Here is a 17,344-nt window from a genome sequence, read left to right on the forward strand (position 1 = left end):
CAAAGGATTTATTTATAAATTGGGCTTGTGCCCTTTTTTGCTTCTTATGCTGAACAGAGAAGACCTGACATTGTTTAGCATTTTTTATGTTTTTAGATTTGTGGGCAGTTTTTTGTTGGTTTGGCTTAGAAATATCAAGAATGCAATATCTGGCCATCCCTGTTTTTGTGGGCAGACCTGGAAATTTATGGTGGGCCCTTAACTTGATTGAAAGGATGAGAGTGCTGAATCTTTAACAAAGTATTAATTCATTATTACACAGTCGTTTAAACATTTTAACCAAAACCAAATAAACAGTCTGATGAAAAGTCCGTCTCACTCTTCGTAGTTAAACTTTCATGTTTAGCTCCTGTGATGTTGCTAGTTCTCCAGTCACTGTAGAGTCTTCCAGAGTCTTCTAGAGAGGATCTGAACTTCCCATGTAAAAAACAAGCAAGAACCAAACCTCCCCCTCCACCTCATGACTTTCAGGCCTTCTTCTTTCAGCATTAAAAATAGAGAGGGAAAGATGCATGCTCCATTTTTTCCCCTTTGTGGGTCACTTTGAACTTGGGCCTCCTGCCAAGTTTACATCCAGCTGTGCATACTCTCGCCCTGCCCTGCCGTGTCCTCAATAAGAGGATGGATCAGCCGTTAAATGACAATCCACAATGCTATGGGAAGGAGTTTTGAAAATTGGCCCCAAGTGGGGATCAAATTCCCCACCATTGTACGTCAGCGCTTCAGGATGAATCCCTGACATCTGCACCAAAGAAATGCTGATAACTTGATAAATCTGCCCTCCAAGACAGCTAACCCACAGAGGCAGAAAACACCATCATACTAGTTATGAGAGTACTTAGGCTGAAGACCAAAGTAGGCTGAATAGGTCAAAACAGGGTTTGGGCAAAACCATGTATACACACTCTGAATGTCCATTTGATTTGATTGTATCTCTTGTTATTTTCTGTGTCTGAATGGCTGTGAAAACAGCCTTTTGTATGTGCAAATATTTGGGCAATACTCCTATCAGAAAACAAAGCAGGATGTCAATGAAAAAATTAGACAAGTCATTATTCATTCTTTCAGACACCCATGCACGGAGCAAAAACAATACCATGTGACTTACATGATCAGTCAGACACCAGGAATGTCATCTATTCAAAGACACCAGCTCATGAATAACCTATGGGCTGACATTTTTTCATGTCTTGATTATCATATAGTTATTTCACAAAAGAAATAAAAGGGGTGAGATTCACAATCAAAGTTATTCAGGATGGATAATTGCATGAGACCTGCCAATGATGCAGATGCATTCTTGGAGCTGGTCTTACAGTGTCTACCATGATTATAGTCACATCCTCATCTGAAACGCATGCTGAAGAGAGACATTAAGAGCATGAGGTCTTCCCTATAGTCCTGATTCAGGAAAGCACTTAAGCACGTGCTTAACTTTAAGCATAAACAATCCGACTTCAGCACATGCTTAGATGCTTTCCTCAACGGGTGCCTATATGAATATGTGCATGACTAAATAGGCCTTTTCCTTCAGAAATCATTCCTGAGGTGCTGCTGTGGAAAGTGTTATGCTCCAGAGTATTTCCTGAACTGATTCAACACATTGTTGTGGTTTCCCCCTCCCTCACTAGCTGGGTTGCAGGTGGATGTTGTCTGAGAGAGGCTGGGAAAATGGAAAGAGATAATGTTACAGGGCTCAGTGTCAGCTAACTGCAGCCAGTGCTAGGGGAAGTGGGCCCTGCCATGCTTGCATTCTAGCTACATTAAAAAGCACTGCAACGCGGTCTCACCTCCTTCATTTGGCTACCCCTGGCATTGCAATGTATACCCTGTCAGAAGCTCTTCTCTTTCCTTTGAAGGCCACACCACATTCCAACAAAGCAGCCTTCTAAGGGGGGTTTAATTAAAAAAATACTGTCCTGGAGGCCTTGGGAGCTGGAGTCATGTATTGATTGTAAGACCTTCTTCCCCATTCAAGCACCACTAATTAGGGCATGTCTACACTGAATGTAAGCCAGGAGTTAGTGGCACTCGAGCCAGCTGAACTGTGTTAGGGAACCCTGGGCTTGAGCATCTGCATTGTATTTAAACCCTATGTTAAGACTTTTCTAACCGATGCTCAACCCTCAGACTCTGGCGTAGCACACTGCAATACACAGACCCAAGTCAAAGTTACCATATCCCAGAGTCCCTCTGAAATGTGGCCACTTCTCTAGCCGTAAGACCATGGTGCACTGTAGGAAAACTTTACTGCCTGCCCTGCACATTACCAGGAAGCAGCTCACTTTGCAAAAGGCTTGATCAGTTTGCTCTCCAGGGCAAACCCAAGAGGGTTTGCAGATCACAAGGGAATGAGTTAACGTTGACCTGAGCTGCTGAGGACTAAGGAAGTTGTCCCATCAAATTGTGGGATACTTTCAGCTGACACCCGGGACCCAAGTCAAGCAGGGCTGTATCTATACTGCAGAACAATAGGGCTTGGACCCTGGGTCCTGGCTTAACTTGAGCTCAGGCAATGCAGGGTCCTAGGACCCTGCATCTGAGCCCTGGGCTAGCACAATCACAGTATCAGGGCTGCCCAGGGGTGGGGGGCAAGTGGGGCAATTTGCTCCAGGCCCCAGGCCCTGCAGGGGCCCCCACAAGAATATAGTATTCTATAGTATTGCAACTTTTTTTATGGAAGGGGCCCTCGAAATTGCTTTGCCTGAAGCCCCCTGAATCCTCTGGGCAGCCCTGCACAGTGTAGATGCAAGGGGGATTACGTCTGAGCCCAGGCCCAAGCACGGGCTTATGTTGTAGTGTAGACATGCCCTTAGAGGCTTTGTGGGGTATCTGCCAGCTGAGTGCTCCTGTATGCTTTGCGAAGGAAACTGTATCTATGTCAGCCCCAGAAAGGTTAGCATGGAAGGCCACTTTGGGGGTGACCAAAGATCCATATTACACAGATCCAGAGGCCCCAATATCTTGCATGACTGGTGCAAACGGTCTGTGACCCTTAGTCCAAACTATAGGCTGATTGGCATCCATAGGGAAAGGGGTACGTAATCCCATGAAACAGCCCTGGGTTAGTTGGGGGGTGGATTTCACCTCCACGGCCTCCCTGTACTCCACCTGGATAAAGTCCAAATACTCTGATCTTGTGTGTGTGTGGAGTGAGTCCCCCCATAGTGCAGGTATAGTAATAGCATGAAAAGAAGCAGCCAAAAGTTCCCAGCAGCCTCTTGCCAAAGTGCTGGAATAGGGCACCACCTATCAGTGAGGAATGCAGATGGCTGTGCGTTGACCTTCAGTTCTTGGCTTCTTTACTGAAACTACCAACAAATTGGGATGGGGGCTGTTTGTGATGTAGGCACCTGTCTGCTAGGAACCACACTGAAACCATCACCACATTTAATAACATTCTGTGTGTGGTATGCAGGAGCGGCTCTAGGGATTTTGCCACCCCAAGTACGGCAGGCAGGCTGCCTCTGGCAGTTTGCCTGTGGGAAGTACACCGAAGCCGCGGGACCAGCGGACCCTCTGCAGGCAAGCCACCGGAGGCAGCCTGCCTGCCGCCCTCACGGCACTGGCAGATTGCCCCCCACAGCTTGCCTCTCCAAGCACGCGCTTGGCGTGCTAGGGCCTGGAGCCAGCCCTGGTGGCATGTTTTCATTCCCCTACTAAATAAACAGATCAAGGAGTAGGGCCAGGGGGTAGCCAGCTGGGCAGGAATATTTGACCTTTTCTGTGCATGAGCCAAAATAACAAGGAAATGTATTGTTAAAAAGAGAACGATTTGGGGTGACAACCAGGTTTACTAAAACTCCATGTTCTTACCTGGGTGACTGTGAGCAGCTTTTCCTCCACATTTGAAAAAATCCACTTGAGAACATGTGCATCAGAACAGAGCCTCTGCTGTGGAGTCCAGTGCAGCATCAGCAGCTTCTCACTGTCATTGCACACAGAAAACAAAATCACAGTAAGAGTGGCAGCTTTCCAGTAGTTTTGTGGCTCTTCCAATCCCAGTACTGAGAGTCTGTGCTTGGCTATGGCCATATTTGTGACGTGTAGCTCACCTGGCTAATTGCATGCACAAAGCAGCATTCAGCTCTCATCTAAGGAACAATTGCGACTAGGTAAAATATTTTCTCGATCCTCTCCAGCCCCACCCTTTTTTGATTCTTCTCTTTTTGGCCCATTTTGTGGCCCTATTCTCCAGTTACTCTCTGATTCCCTCTCCTCTGTCCCCCTGCCGGAGGGCTGGTTACAGCAACCCAATTCTTTGTTCAGCTCTTCCCTAACGTGGTTAAAATACCATCTGCCAGATAAAGACAGATGGAGCACCATACAATCCAGCCACACCTCTTCCCTGTGCTCTGAGCCAGGGCTGCAGCAGGGCTAATGCAGGAGCCAACTGTGCTATCCCTACCACCACTGGGAACTCCCCAACACGAGGGGAATCCCTAGGTGACATGCAGGTGATTTCCAATCTATGTAGCACAATGTGAGCAGAACAGGGAAGTCAGTCTGTCCCATAATGCCTATTCTTTAGATTGTCTCTCTCATCAGTTCTGGGTGAAGTTCAAGGTTGTGCTCTACAGAGCCCTAGATGATCAGGGATTCAGCTACCATGATACCACTTATAAATTGGTAGGTATCTGAGGGCTCGTCTTCATGTACAGTGCTATGTACAGCTGTCTTCATGTACAGCTGCACTGCTGTAGCACTTTAGTGAAGATGCTGCTATGCTGACATAGCACTGTCTACACAAGGGATTAGGTCGGTATAACTACGTCACTCAGGGATGTGGATTTTTTCACACTCTTGAGCAACGTAGTTATTCTGATATAGGTCTGTAGTGTAGACATGGTCTAGGTCTGAAAAGGAAATCCATTCACTAAGAGCAAGCAAAATCAAACTGATAGAAAAGACATTGTTATGCAGGAGGCTGGGTGGCTCCCATTTAGTGAGTCTTTGGCCTATGGACAGTGCTGGTAGGCATGATAGCTGCCTTTCATTAGATTAAGCTAAAAGAGGGAGTAGTTAAATGCCCCTTTCATGAGTAGAAGCCACCACCCAAAATAACAGACCAGCATGGCAAGGCTGGAGTAGGAGTTGAGCCATGCGGTCTAAGGAATTTTTCCTGGGGCCTGAATACAAACGCAGGGAGGTGGGGCATGGTTTGGCAGAGCTGAGCATGTCTGTAGCCTGGTTTACACTGGGCTGGGGTGGGGGGGCGATGTAAGATACGCAACTTCAGCTACGGGAACAGTGTTGCTGAAGTCGACGTATCTTATTTCAATTACCTCCCATCCTCATGGCATGGGATGGACAGCCACAGCTCCCCTGTCAACTCCACACCGCCGCTAGTCCTGGTGGAGTTCCGGAGTCAACGAGAGCCCATTCGGGGATTGATATATCACATCTAGATCAGACACAATATATCGATCCCCAATAAATCGATCGCTACCCACCGATCTGGCAGGTAGTGTAGACATACCCTGTGAGCCAGAAGAAGTCAGAAGCAGACAGAAAGCAGCAAGAAATCCAAGGAGACAGTAAGAGAAGTGCTGGTAGTGAGACCATGAGAGAAAGTTAAATAGAGCTTTTGCGGCAGTGCGCTGACTGGAAAAGAGCTTGGAACTGTGAACAAAGAAAATGCCTCATGTTGTTTGGTTCCTACTGTGCTCATGGAAACAGAACTTTGTGTCCATTCTTTGTAAATAAACAGAACTGCACCAAAGAGATACCTATCATCAATTTCTCCTCCTAACCCACAAGGGCCTGAATATTGGCTAACCTTTCCCTTTATGTTCCTTCAGCATCACTGCCTTGAAGCTCAGGAAAGACCATGATCAGAACTAAGAGGGAAACTGAAAGGTATAAAGAAAAGGGGAAATATGCGGAACATACCTTCTGTACATATTAAAGCCCCATTCGTAAATGAGAAGACATTTGCTGAAGCTCATATCACCGTCTATAAGTGCGGAAAGATGAGAAGACAAACAGGCATTACAACATTTTGTATAGGTAGTGAGCAATCCTGCTTCTTTGAAGACATCTCTTTTACATCTCAGGTTGGGAAGAATTGTGGTTTCCAACTGACTTAGATGATCTTTTAATGCAGACTCATCTATGTTGCTAGCAGACACAAAGGAGGGAATCTGTGTTTCCATGCACACCATTAGCAGTTTCTCCAGATCTTTATTCCAGTATTTTGGGCTCCAAGTTGAAACAGATTCCATGTCTTTGACGCTGTCAAACCATTCTTTTTCTTTCTCTTTCTCCCACTTCAGTGATGCACCTACTGATTTCAGTGGCTCCAGTAACATACTATTACCTCCACTGATTTCTTCTTGCACAACTAACCACATTTTTTCTGCTACTTTTTTGTAAAGTGAGTCAATCTCCATTTCACTCTTATGCTCAGATTGTTCCAGGTCATAAATGTGATTACAAGCTTCAAGAAATTTTGCTTGATTTATCAATTCACAAATGGCTCGATCTGAAACAGTAAAAACACAACCAGAAGTTTATTGACTTATCTATAGACTTTTCTATGGCAATCATCATAGCAATTACTGAGCAACTCACAGAAAATAAGAATGTTTTCTCATAACAGCCTTGTGAGGTAGGGCATCATTCCCATTTTACAGGTGGGTAGACTGAGGCCAAGTGCGGTTAAGTGAGTTTCCCACGGTCATCTATAGTTAGGCTTGGCAGAATTATATCTTTATATATATATTAGTTTGACAAATAGTATTGATTTTTTTTCAACACTTTTCAACATTGTTATCCATTTAAACTTTCACAGTTGCACAAAATTATGGGGTTTAATCTTTTTAAAAAATTTTATTGATTTAAACTTTCTCAGTTCTGGGAAATTGGGCGAGTCAGACAATAATTATTTAATGGCAGTAGATGCTACAATTCAAAAAATTAAAACTTTATAACTCTTAAAACACAATTGTCAACGTCACAAGTCAAAATATACAAAGTGAATGGCCTTAAATCAAACTCTAATAAGTTCTCAAGCAGCAGCTTTCTTACTCTGCCTATCTGTACATTTTTATTATTAGTGATGGAAATATTTTTTGTCAGTTACTGTGCACACAGGGAAAACGAGGTTTGCTGACATTTACCAATAAAAATCTAACTCTTCCAAACCTAGCTACAGCACAGCCAGGAAGGGAACCTGGCTCTCATGGGCGCCAATGCTGTACAAGCTAGTGTGATTGGTGATTGGTCACACCCTGGAAACAAATTTCAAATACATCTGTGAAGAATGAGGGAGCTGTGTATTATTTCTATACATATCATGTGCACCTCAGTATACTTGTGCAGGGCTGGCTTTAGGCCAGTTCAACCAATTCCCCTGAATCGGGCCCTGCGCCTAAGAGGCCCCACGCCGAAGCCCTGGTACAGCGTACTGGCAAGAGCTGGTGTGCTGTATCGGGGTGGCCTGGCTTCCCCAGGGGGCAATTTAAAGGGCCTGGGGCTCTCAGAAGGGGTTGGAGCCCCAGGCCCTTTAAATTGCCACCAGATTCCCACTACTGGAGCCCTGCGGGTAGGGCTGCAGTTCTCTGGGGGCTATTTAAAAAGTCCGGGGCTCCCTCCCTCTACCACCCTGGCCCTTTAAATAGCCACTGGAGCCCTGCTGCTTCACCAGGGCTCCCGCAGCTATTTAAAGGGCTGGGACAGTAGAAGCAGTGGGGGCAGGGAGCAGTTGGGACCCACACATGCGCACACCACTAGGGTGACCAGACAGCAAGTGTGAAAAATCGGGATAGAGAGTGGGAGGTAATAGGATCCTATATAAGAAAAAGACCCCAAAATCGGGACTGTCCCTATAAAATCAGGACATCTGGTCACCCTAGCACACCCCCAGGGAGTGACGGGGACCCACACATGTGAAACGGAGCTCATTAATAACCGATCAACAGCATATATGACACAATGTACATAATATATAATTTTATTATTTATATAGTTATGGAAAGTAAATAATACATGGAAGAAAGGAAAGGCTTTTTTTACGTTTTTTTTTTTGTTAGTCATCCCTGCTGGGGCCCTGCCAAAAATGTTTGAACTGGGCCCGGCACTTCCTAAAGCTGGCCCTGCTTGTGCCTGATTACACAGAGTGAAGGGAGTATCCAACAGGAAATGGAATAATGGCAAAGATAAGGTACATTCCATAGACTACAAACAAACAAGGAGCCATTGATTGGGGAATACTCAATGCCTGGATCCAGCTACTATGGCAAGGTGCACTCTTCCCAGACCTAAACTGGGATCAAAGGGGATGTTAAAACCTTAAAGATGCTGGCCTAGGAAAGAAGGGAGTTGAGTGGGTTGTCATGATGGGGACCAGGGTGCCAGGATTATTGAGGGGGCGGCATTTTGTCGGGGGGGTGGCAGGCAGCTCCGGTTGACCTGCCACAGGCATGCCTGGGGAGGGTCAGTTGGTCCGCTGCTCCGGTGGAGCTGCCTCAGTCATGCCTGCGGATGGTCGGCTGCTCCCGCGGGTCCGGTGGACCTCCCACAGGCATGCCTGTGGCAGCTCCACTGGAGCCACGGACCAACAGACCCTCCGCAGGAATGCCTGTGGCAGCTCCACTGGAGCCACGGACCAACGGACCCTCTGCAGGAATGCCTGCTGCAGCTCCACCAGAGCCGGGGGATCAGTGCGGGTGGCGGCGAAATGGCTGTGTGCCTAGGGCGCAAGAAACCCTGGCTCTGGTCCTGATGAGGACAGACACACACATTGGGAGAGGGAGTCACAGAGCATGCTGCAGAATGCAGTGTCACTCTTCTGACCAGAGATGGGATTAACTGTGTTGAGTGGAGTTCATCAAAACTTGCAAGGAAAGATCAAGGTGTAGGCTGGGGGAATATGCACACAGGCATTTTTGCTGGGTACCTTTGCTCTGCATGCTTTGTACCTTTGGGTGAATAACCAATGCTTTGTTTTGAAGAAGCTGTTTCTGTGTCTCTGCAAATCCATTTTGTCACAGGGTCCGAGAGGAAAAGGACCTACAGGTGCCAAACTCAGTTGGGTCTGTCAGGTTAGCCAGAGGGCTCATCCTGAGATTTAGTGTAAGGGTGGTACAGCCCCATGGTTCCAACCTGGGAAGTGGTTTTGGCAGCCAGGTCTGTCATCTGAGGGGTGCACTCAAGAGGGATTAAGGGTATGTCTACACTGCACATTAAGTCCGGGCACTGACTCAGGTTTGAGCCCAAGACCGCAGGGCCGGCCTTAGGATTTATGGTGCCCTAGGCGAGATTATTAAACTGGTGCCCCTGTGCCTGATCTGCTCTTAGCAACACAAACATAAGCTTACAGTATTGGAAAACTTGCCCACATGTGCACGTATTATTTAAAAACCAGTTAACTTAATTACAAGGCACACTATAATGCTGATGACTAGCACTTAAAAGAAGCAGCACTATAGAAAATTCTGATATGACAGAATGATGCAAAATAATATATTTTTTTTAATTTATCAAAATGGTTCTATTGGCAAAATTTATCATGAAGAAGGTAAATTGAAAACATAGAAGATGTTTTTAATAAAAGGGCATCTTTCTGACTTTGTTTTGGCTCAAAATCTAATATAGGATGTCATCGTATGACAAAGACAAAGTCGTGTCGTTGTTCGATTGCAAGCGGCGGAATAGCAGACCAGTATAAGCGTTCCTGATTCATTGTAGAAGTGAGAGATAGTTTTTAATGGAGCTTTAGGTTTGAGAAACCTCCAGTTCTCCTGGATGCTCAACCTGTAGCTTACAGGAATTTCCAGTGTTAGAATACGAGTGGCAGATGTAGCCACATATAGAATTATAAGTGTGCAACAAGTTTCGAGTATGAATAAACTATGTAACAATGTTCCACCCCGTTTGCCGATGTGGAACATTGCATGATAGTGATGTACTCAATTCTTCGTACAGTTCAAGTCCAGTGTAATCAAACCACTATCAGCGCTGCTTCAGAAGTGTCGTCTTTCTTAAGGTTCTTGCGACCTTTGTCAGTGTGAGTCCTGCTCTGTTTTCCATATTCTTGAATTTGAATCTGTAGGTCTGCATGCGTTCTGCGAGTCCCTAACTTACAATCAATTGCGCGAGAACATGTTCATGATGAGTTACTGCAAGGTATTAAACTTTGATCAACAGCAGATAGCGGTGCTTTTTATCCATTGCTTAAACGATTAATAAGATTCAACCTCAAATTGCTTTTCCTTGGATCGGTTCCATAATGCGGACCTTTGCATCATGCTCCTCATAATATTATGTTGTCGTGTTTTTCCTGCGAAACTCATGTCACATTTGAGTGGAATTTTGTTCTACACGAGTGCGCTGTTGTCCCAAGCTACTCTTGCATGTAAACCTGTGCTCTTGTGAATCCGATGTATGCTCATGTATTTTTCACTAAAAAATCTGTGTGTTGTTTCCGTAGGTATATTTCTCTTCGAATCTAAGCTGCATCATTGGACTCTTGCAATCCATATTTCTACAGTAAACAAAGCTTGAGCAATTATGTTAACAAGGGTACTTACAAAGCGTCTAGTTGTCAAGATGTTAGAAACTGAAGCTGGATATTTCAGTGGCAATGACTGTGCTTCACTTTTAGCTTGTTGGATCTCTGGCTTCTTCCGAAATTAAACCAACGCTTCAAGTGTTAAACTTCCATCGCACTTTTATATCTGCAACTATTGTTTAGTGTATCTGATATTTTAGGAAGGTCTATGCCAGCCCATCCCAGCTTATCCTTGACTCAGCCTCGGTGAACTAGCCGCCACCTTGGGACGTTGCGCTTTAGGCGTAGTCGGACCAGGGGCCATCGAAGACTATGCGCTGTTCTGTTAGTGAAGGTTAAGGCCCAGGCAGGCGGACTGAGCTGCCGCGCATGAGTAATTCCAGCTATTCTGGGAGATCCGTCACCTCGTGCAGCCAAGCACCGTTGGAGAACCCCACGTACGCCCGTTGATAGCGGTGCCTGATGCTCGAACTCCCCAGCTGATACCTGCCCTTCGGATCTACCTTATGACTCATCATCACCTGACCATCAGTCACCTAGCCCTCGTGCTAGAACGTGCGTGAGATTTTGCCTTTTCGCTAGGTTGCTGACCCTGAACTCCTTTTAACACTCTAAGCTACAAGAGGCATGGTCACCGAATACCATCCTCAAGTTGTTGGAGGTTGCCTCCTAGGCTATTTGCCTTCGTACTTATCACCACAAGAACATTAACCAGTGCGGAGTAGAGGCGAGAGTCAGTCAACATTGTTTTGGTTATACATTCCCTGTGCATGACAAACTGCAGCACGCCCACTCGCCTGCCTCAAACCAACCTGTCACTAATTAGATTAGGCCTCAGACAGACTTAATTATTCTCTGTGTCCAGTGTTCTAATACTCCAGGATACTTGATTTTTTTACAAAAAATATTGAAATCTGTGATGCAGGATATAGTTAGCAAGACTTTATTCTGGTCAACCAAAGTTGTTAAATGACAATCTAAATTGGCAACACATACTTCAGTACTGGACTTTCATGGCTTATGGCTCGACCTCTGCGCTAATCTCCTCGTTCGGCGGCACACTGGGACTCACTGGCCATCGAGCTGCAGTAGAGAGGCACACGTAGACTAGCTCGTCGGAGACACACAACTGCAGGCCCCCCATAACTCCTTCCAACCTCCTCTTGTCGATGCCAGTCCCTCCACCCCACCTCCTCCTGCCCCACTCCTCCCACAATCCCCCCCCCCGGGGTGCTCCGCCCTGAGTAGAACCCATGGCGATACCACGCAGTACCTAGAATGCCCGCCAACCCACCTTCACCATCCCAATCACGTACGCCCCGCCATAGTCGACGATCGACCCACCATACACTACATGCCGATCGCGAGTGAGGATTCTAGAGAGGTTCTGTTGACGACAAGGCAAACAGTCCACCACTAAATCTATCCTCCTCCCTCTCTTGCCAATGAGAACCTCATACTAGGAGACCACGCGACTCCATGGAGCCAGCGAGTCTGCTCCCAGGCCTGCGCACCTAGCGCTGGACAGCTCGCCCCCGGGATGAGGATTATGTCCTCAGATAGGCAGATGCCATGCCCGGCGGTGCCATCTCCCCTGCGAAATAGAGGTGTGCCCCAGAATCCAGATGTCCTGATTTTACCTAATCTAGCGTCGACCCTCCCCCCAAGTCCCCTCGATGGTACAGGGTCCTTGGGCTTCTGATCTTACATGGCACAATCCCCACCTAGAGTTGACCAGACAGAAAGTGTGAAAAATGTAGGGGACAGGTGGATGCCCGCGAGGGGCGTAAAAGGATCGTTTCCAAATTATAAGAATAAGACCTCCAAAATTCGGACTGTCGCCCTATAAATAGAAATACCTACCTGATCCTATGTGTGGGACCTGGCCAAGGTCCCCTATCCTGATTTTTCACACATCTGGCTAGTCCCAGCCAAGCCCTGTGTGACATTCCAATCCTGGCTCACTGCCGAGGAATTGAGTTACTTTCACTTTCATTCCTCAGCAGGCAGACAGCCTGCCCTCCCCCCCACCTATCCCCCAGCACCTCATCCAACCCAGCCCTGATGGAGGGGAGGGAGGAGAGAGAGAGGGATGCTCCTGGGGAGGAGGGAGAAAGGAGGGGGTGCTCCATGGGGCAGGGGGGAGAAGAATGGATGTTATGGGGGACAACAAAGGATACTGGTTTCAGAGCCACAGAGCCTGCCTCACCTCACCTCAGCCGGGGGGGAAAGAGTCACACTCACAGGTGAGCTCCTTCCCCAGCCCTTACCCCCTTCCCTTCCCAGAGACCCCAGCCAATCCCATTCCTCAGACTGTGCAGCATTATGCTCTCTCTAGGACCCAGCAGCCCTGCTCCTACATGCTCCACTGCTTCCCATCTGTCTGGGCTGCCTGCAGAGTGGTGCCCCCAGGCAAAGTGAGGCCCTACGCATTTGCCTACTTTGCCTATGCCTAAGGACGGCCCTGCCAAGACCCCCTTCCATCCACACACAAATCAGTCTGACTCAGGTCAGCAATCACTTAGGACCAGAATCCTAGAACCCTGCTTGGGGGTGGGTCAGAGCATGAGACCCGTGTGATTCAAGTCCAAGCCCTGTCATTTTGCAGCCTGGATTCAGGTAAAGCTGCAGACCTGTGACAAAAGGTCTGCATAGTGCAGTATGGACATGTTAGCAAGGCTGTGAAACCCAGGTTTACAATGCAGTTTGTGGACGTGCAAGCATGGGTTTGGAAACACCAAGTCTCCAAGCACAGGTCCCACAAACCTGAGCTTGAGGGCATTGTAGACACACCTTAAAAGGGGTCTAAAGCCCAGCTCGTCCTGTAACTGTGTCTATAACTTTACTGTTTGTCATTAGAGTCGGGATCTAGGAGGGCATTGCAGGAAGGGATTCACATAGGAAAATATTTCCCAGAATGCAGCTTTCTAGTTAAAAAGCGTGCTTTTAACTCTCTGATTCTTGCAACAATCACTAAATATCAATTGCCTGAGGCAACAGATTTCTTTGCTATCGACATTTAAGGGCTCAGCACCTGCCAATAGATGGAGCGTGGAGAGGGAGCTATGTTGGCATAGGTTACCTACGCATGCTCCCCTGCACATTACTGGAAGACTAGATCACCATATGAACATTCTTACAACCAAACTCTGCTTTGTATCACATATTTCTTACAAACTAACCCAAGGCGCTTTGCAGGGATGGATAATACAGTTGCAAAGTGAAATACAAATGAGCAACAGAAAGGGGAGTAAAATTAAAAAACATAGGGAAGGAGGAATATGCATTTCAGAAAGGATTTGAAATGAGAGGTGAATACAGGAGGTGGAGAGAGATAGGAAGCCTATTCCAAATGGCAGGGGCTGATGAAAACAGTCTCCACGGTGAGAAGAAACAGAGGCAGATGGGGAGGACAGACTAGCAGAGAGTACCTGAGAGATACTGCCTCCCACCAGACTCTTTGTCCACAGGCTTCTCTTCAGTTTCCTCCTTCACAGAGGACAAATTCTTCAGCAATTTGCTTGCCATACTTTTCACTCTCTTTATCCTCTTTGATTTCTGCTTGTCTCTCTCCTTTTGAGCCTCTTTGGGAAGCATTGATGTATTCTCACCACAAGATGCTCCCTGCAGCTTTCTCCTTCCAAAGAATCGGCAGCAGGCATGCTTCATTTTCCTCATACTCCTAGCAAGAGCCAAGTGTTTGCTATCAGGTTGGGAGGGCTAACTGGAAAATGTTGGCACCACGGTAACTCAATGTGATTTTACAGTCGCAGCCTTAAGAATTCCTTTCTGTGAGACGTCTGTCCCCAGATTCAGTATCAGTGCTACTTCCTGCTTTAACTGACTTCCAGACTACTCAGCCAACTTCATATCATGGATTAGTCCAGTAGTTTTTATAAGCTACCAGTTCTATTATGTAAATGGTCCCCTGTAGCATTACAGCAGCAAATATTTAATACATAACCTAACCACAAGTGCTGGAGGAAAGCCACTGGAATTTTCAGCAGTTTCTAAATGACTAAAATTCCCCTGGATGCTGCCAATTCATTTAGATTCAGAGTCCTCTCAGTCCAAGAGATTTTGTTGTTGATAGTGTCCATGAATACACACAGAAGCTCAACACTGATGCACATGCCTTTCTACTGACTCTGTGTTATTTCTCAGCACCAAGATCATCGCTTGTTTTGGACCCAAATTTGCCTCCATCTTCAAGAAAATCAAATATTCTGCCCGTGGATGTGCACACCCCAAAAGGACTGGCATTGGTTTTTATCATTGATTCATATGAGGTTCTTATGTGATGAGAGTGACTTGAACTTGGGGGATACCCAATGGCTGCCTGGGCCTGCCCTCCAGCAGTTATACACAACCCAGCATTTTTAAATTAAGATAATGAAAATTTTAAAGTTATGGGGGAACTATCCCCTTGGTTATCTACCAACAAGCCTCTCTCATCTCTGTCTGTGTAAGGTATCGCACATAATTAGGGCCTTTCGTTTCATATATGCAAGAACAGTAACTCCCACTGTTATTCATGAGGATGGCTGTAAGTGTGGAAAGAGGAACAGACACATGAAAATGTATTTTTAAATGTATCCATTGTATTACTAAAAGTCTGTTGATCTATTGATATTTTACACCAGCTGAGGACCCAGCCCTGAATATTTAAAGGGCAAGGCAACCTGTGCCCCTATAAATGCTGATAATCCCCAACTTTCTTCCACTGCTATTATGACCCATAGAGCAGACCAAAGAATCTGGAATTAATAATTTTTTCAATTCATCAAATTTTGCCATTTATGTGTGTGTGTGTGAGAGAGAGAGAGAGAGAGAGAAATGTACATAAACAGACTGTGATTTTCTTGTAATTCAAGTGAATTCATTAATTGCATTTCTGCTAATAACTCTTGGGTTGCAGATAATTCACACATCGTGAATGTTAGTAATTTGTTCTATATAGCTGGCTTCCAGAAATCACACAGTATTGCTTTTCTTTCCCGACTGGCAGAAAGTAACCACAGAGTGTGAATTACAAAGCTGAGGATTCTATAACCGAATATGCAATTTGAAATTTGCTTTTGGCAAACACTAGAGAATCCAAGCAAGGTAAGGTCAAGAACTCAAATATTTGCAGCAAACCAAATCCTGCTCTCACTCACTTTCATGACACTACAGGAGTAAAATGATCAGGACTTGGATGGACCCACTTATATGCAGAGAAAAACATGTTTGACCTCATCATAAAGGGGAAAATGTTTTCCCTCCCTCTTAAACAGAACAGAAACAGTGAAGTTCTAATGCACTGTGGATGGTGGTAAAACTCATGAAGCCCAGAAAAGGGTCCTCAATATGGTGAACCACAGAGCTGTTCTTCATGACGTGTCCTTTACCCCAGCTAACAAAAGATCCAGTGGGAGGCTAACGTAGGTATAATGAGGAGCAGAATCCAATGCATATGCAACTATGTAAATCTGCTAGTCAAACTCCACACTGGGGGCAGAGGAAAATTCTGCCCCCTCAACACCTACAGACATTTTCTTGGGCCCAGATCTAGGAAGAGGTTCTGTGCCATGTTTACCAGACTAAATTCATACACAGTAAATCTAATTTAATGCATCAAATTTCAAAAAAGTATATTCATGTTTTAAAAGTCTCTCTCTAAACTAATAAGAAAAAGACAATTGAGGCACTAAACGAGCACTCAAGGAAGATAAGGCCATTGCGGAGAAGCTAAATGAATCCTTTGCGTCAGTCTCCACTGCAAAGAATATGAAGAAGGTTTCCACACCTGAGCCATTCTTTTTAGGTGAAATTCTGAGGAACTGCCCTAACTGAGGTGTCACTAGAGGAAATCTGGGAACAAACTGACAAATTAAACAGTAATAAGACCCCAGGACCAGATGGTATTAACCCAAGAGTTCTGAAGGAACTCAAATATGAAATTGCAGAACTACTAACTATGGTATGTAACCTATTGCTTAAGTCAGCCTTAGTGCCAAATGACTTACTCCTGGGGGAATTCTGTGTTACTGTGCATGCACAGAATTCATGTCCCCCGCAGATTTCTTTGCTTCCCTGCAGAAAAATGACTTCTGACAGAGAAGCAAAGAGAAGCCTCAAAACCGGTCATATGCCCCTCCTCAGCAGCTCAGGCAGGTCGGTTTGGGTGCCTGGAGCAGCCAGCACAAATGTAAATCACCGCCAGGAGGGAGGTGGGGTTCTGGGCACTCATGCGTCTGAGAGAGAAAGACATTATGTCCCTCTCGCATGCTACTGCGACATGCTTGGCGTGGAGGGGCAGGGCTTTGGGGTGTTTCTGAGCAGGTAGGCGTGGGGAAGGCTCTGTCCTCTCAGACAGAGCAGAATGTAGCAGCCTACCTGCTTAGTGAATTGTTCCCATTCTCTTTGTCAATTACCCAGGAGTATAAAACTGTTAAGGCTCCTTTACATTGCCAGAGTGGTGTAAAAGACCCTTATTGTAAGGACAATATGGCTTATGGTGCTTTAGTGATTAGAACTGGTCTAAATGTTTGGACTGAAAACATTTCCTATGAAAATATGTTCCATGAACTGTTTGCTACTGAGCTTTCTGGAGATGGTAAGTAGCCAATATAAATTGTGAGTTTGATTCATCAGCCTTCACTTCCTCTTCAGTTGCCTATGATGTAACACTGAGCATATGGCTGCATATATTTGTTGTTTAATAACTTGAAATAAAGGGTCAAACTTACCTACATTACTATTTGACAAAGAAGGTTTGGGGATTTCCTCTAATGCTGCCCACTCCCATTCTCCATCCATTGTACTGTAGTTTAAATAAATTACCAAAAT

At 45.7% G+C, this 17,344-nt stretch overlaps 1 protein-coding gene across 1 annotated transcript in view; it reads right to left on the reverse strand.

Moving 5' to 3' along the window:
* LOC116819667 (exocyst complex component 3-like) overlaps positions 1-14,918 on the reverse strand; it is a 35,265-nt gene extending 20,347 nt beyond the window's left edge. Inside the window, exons 1-3 of the mRNA XM_032771604.2 lie at positions 13,945-14,918; positions 5,893-6,484; positions 3,817-3,928 (exon numbers count right to left, since the gene is read on the reverse strand). Coding sequence (XP_032627495.1) covers positions 3,817-3,928; positions 5,893-6,484; positions 13,945-14,191 — 951 coding nt within the window. The 5' untranslated portion in view covers positions 14,192-14,918. The remainder of the gene's footprint in view (positions 1-3,816; positions 3,929-5,892; positions 6,485-13,944) is intronic.
* Between the last annotated feature and the right edge of the window lie 2,426 nt (positions 14,919-17,344).

This window comes from Chelonoidis abingdonii, chromosome 4, assembly GCF_003597395.2.
Source record: "Chelonoidis abingdonii isolate Lonesome George chromosome 4, CheloAbing_2.0, whole genome shotgun sequence".
NCBI lineage: Eukaryota > Metazoa > Chordata > Testudines > Testudinidae > Chelonoidis > Chelonoidis abingdonii.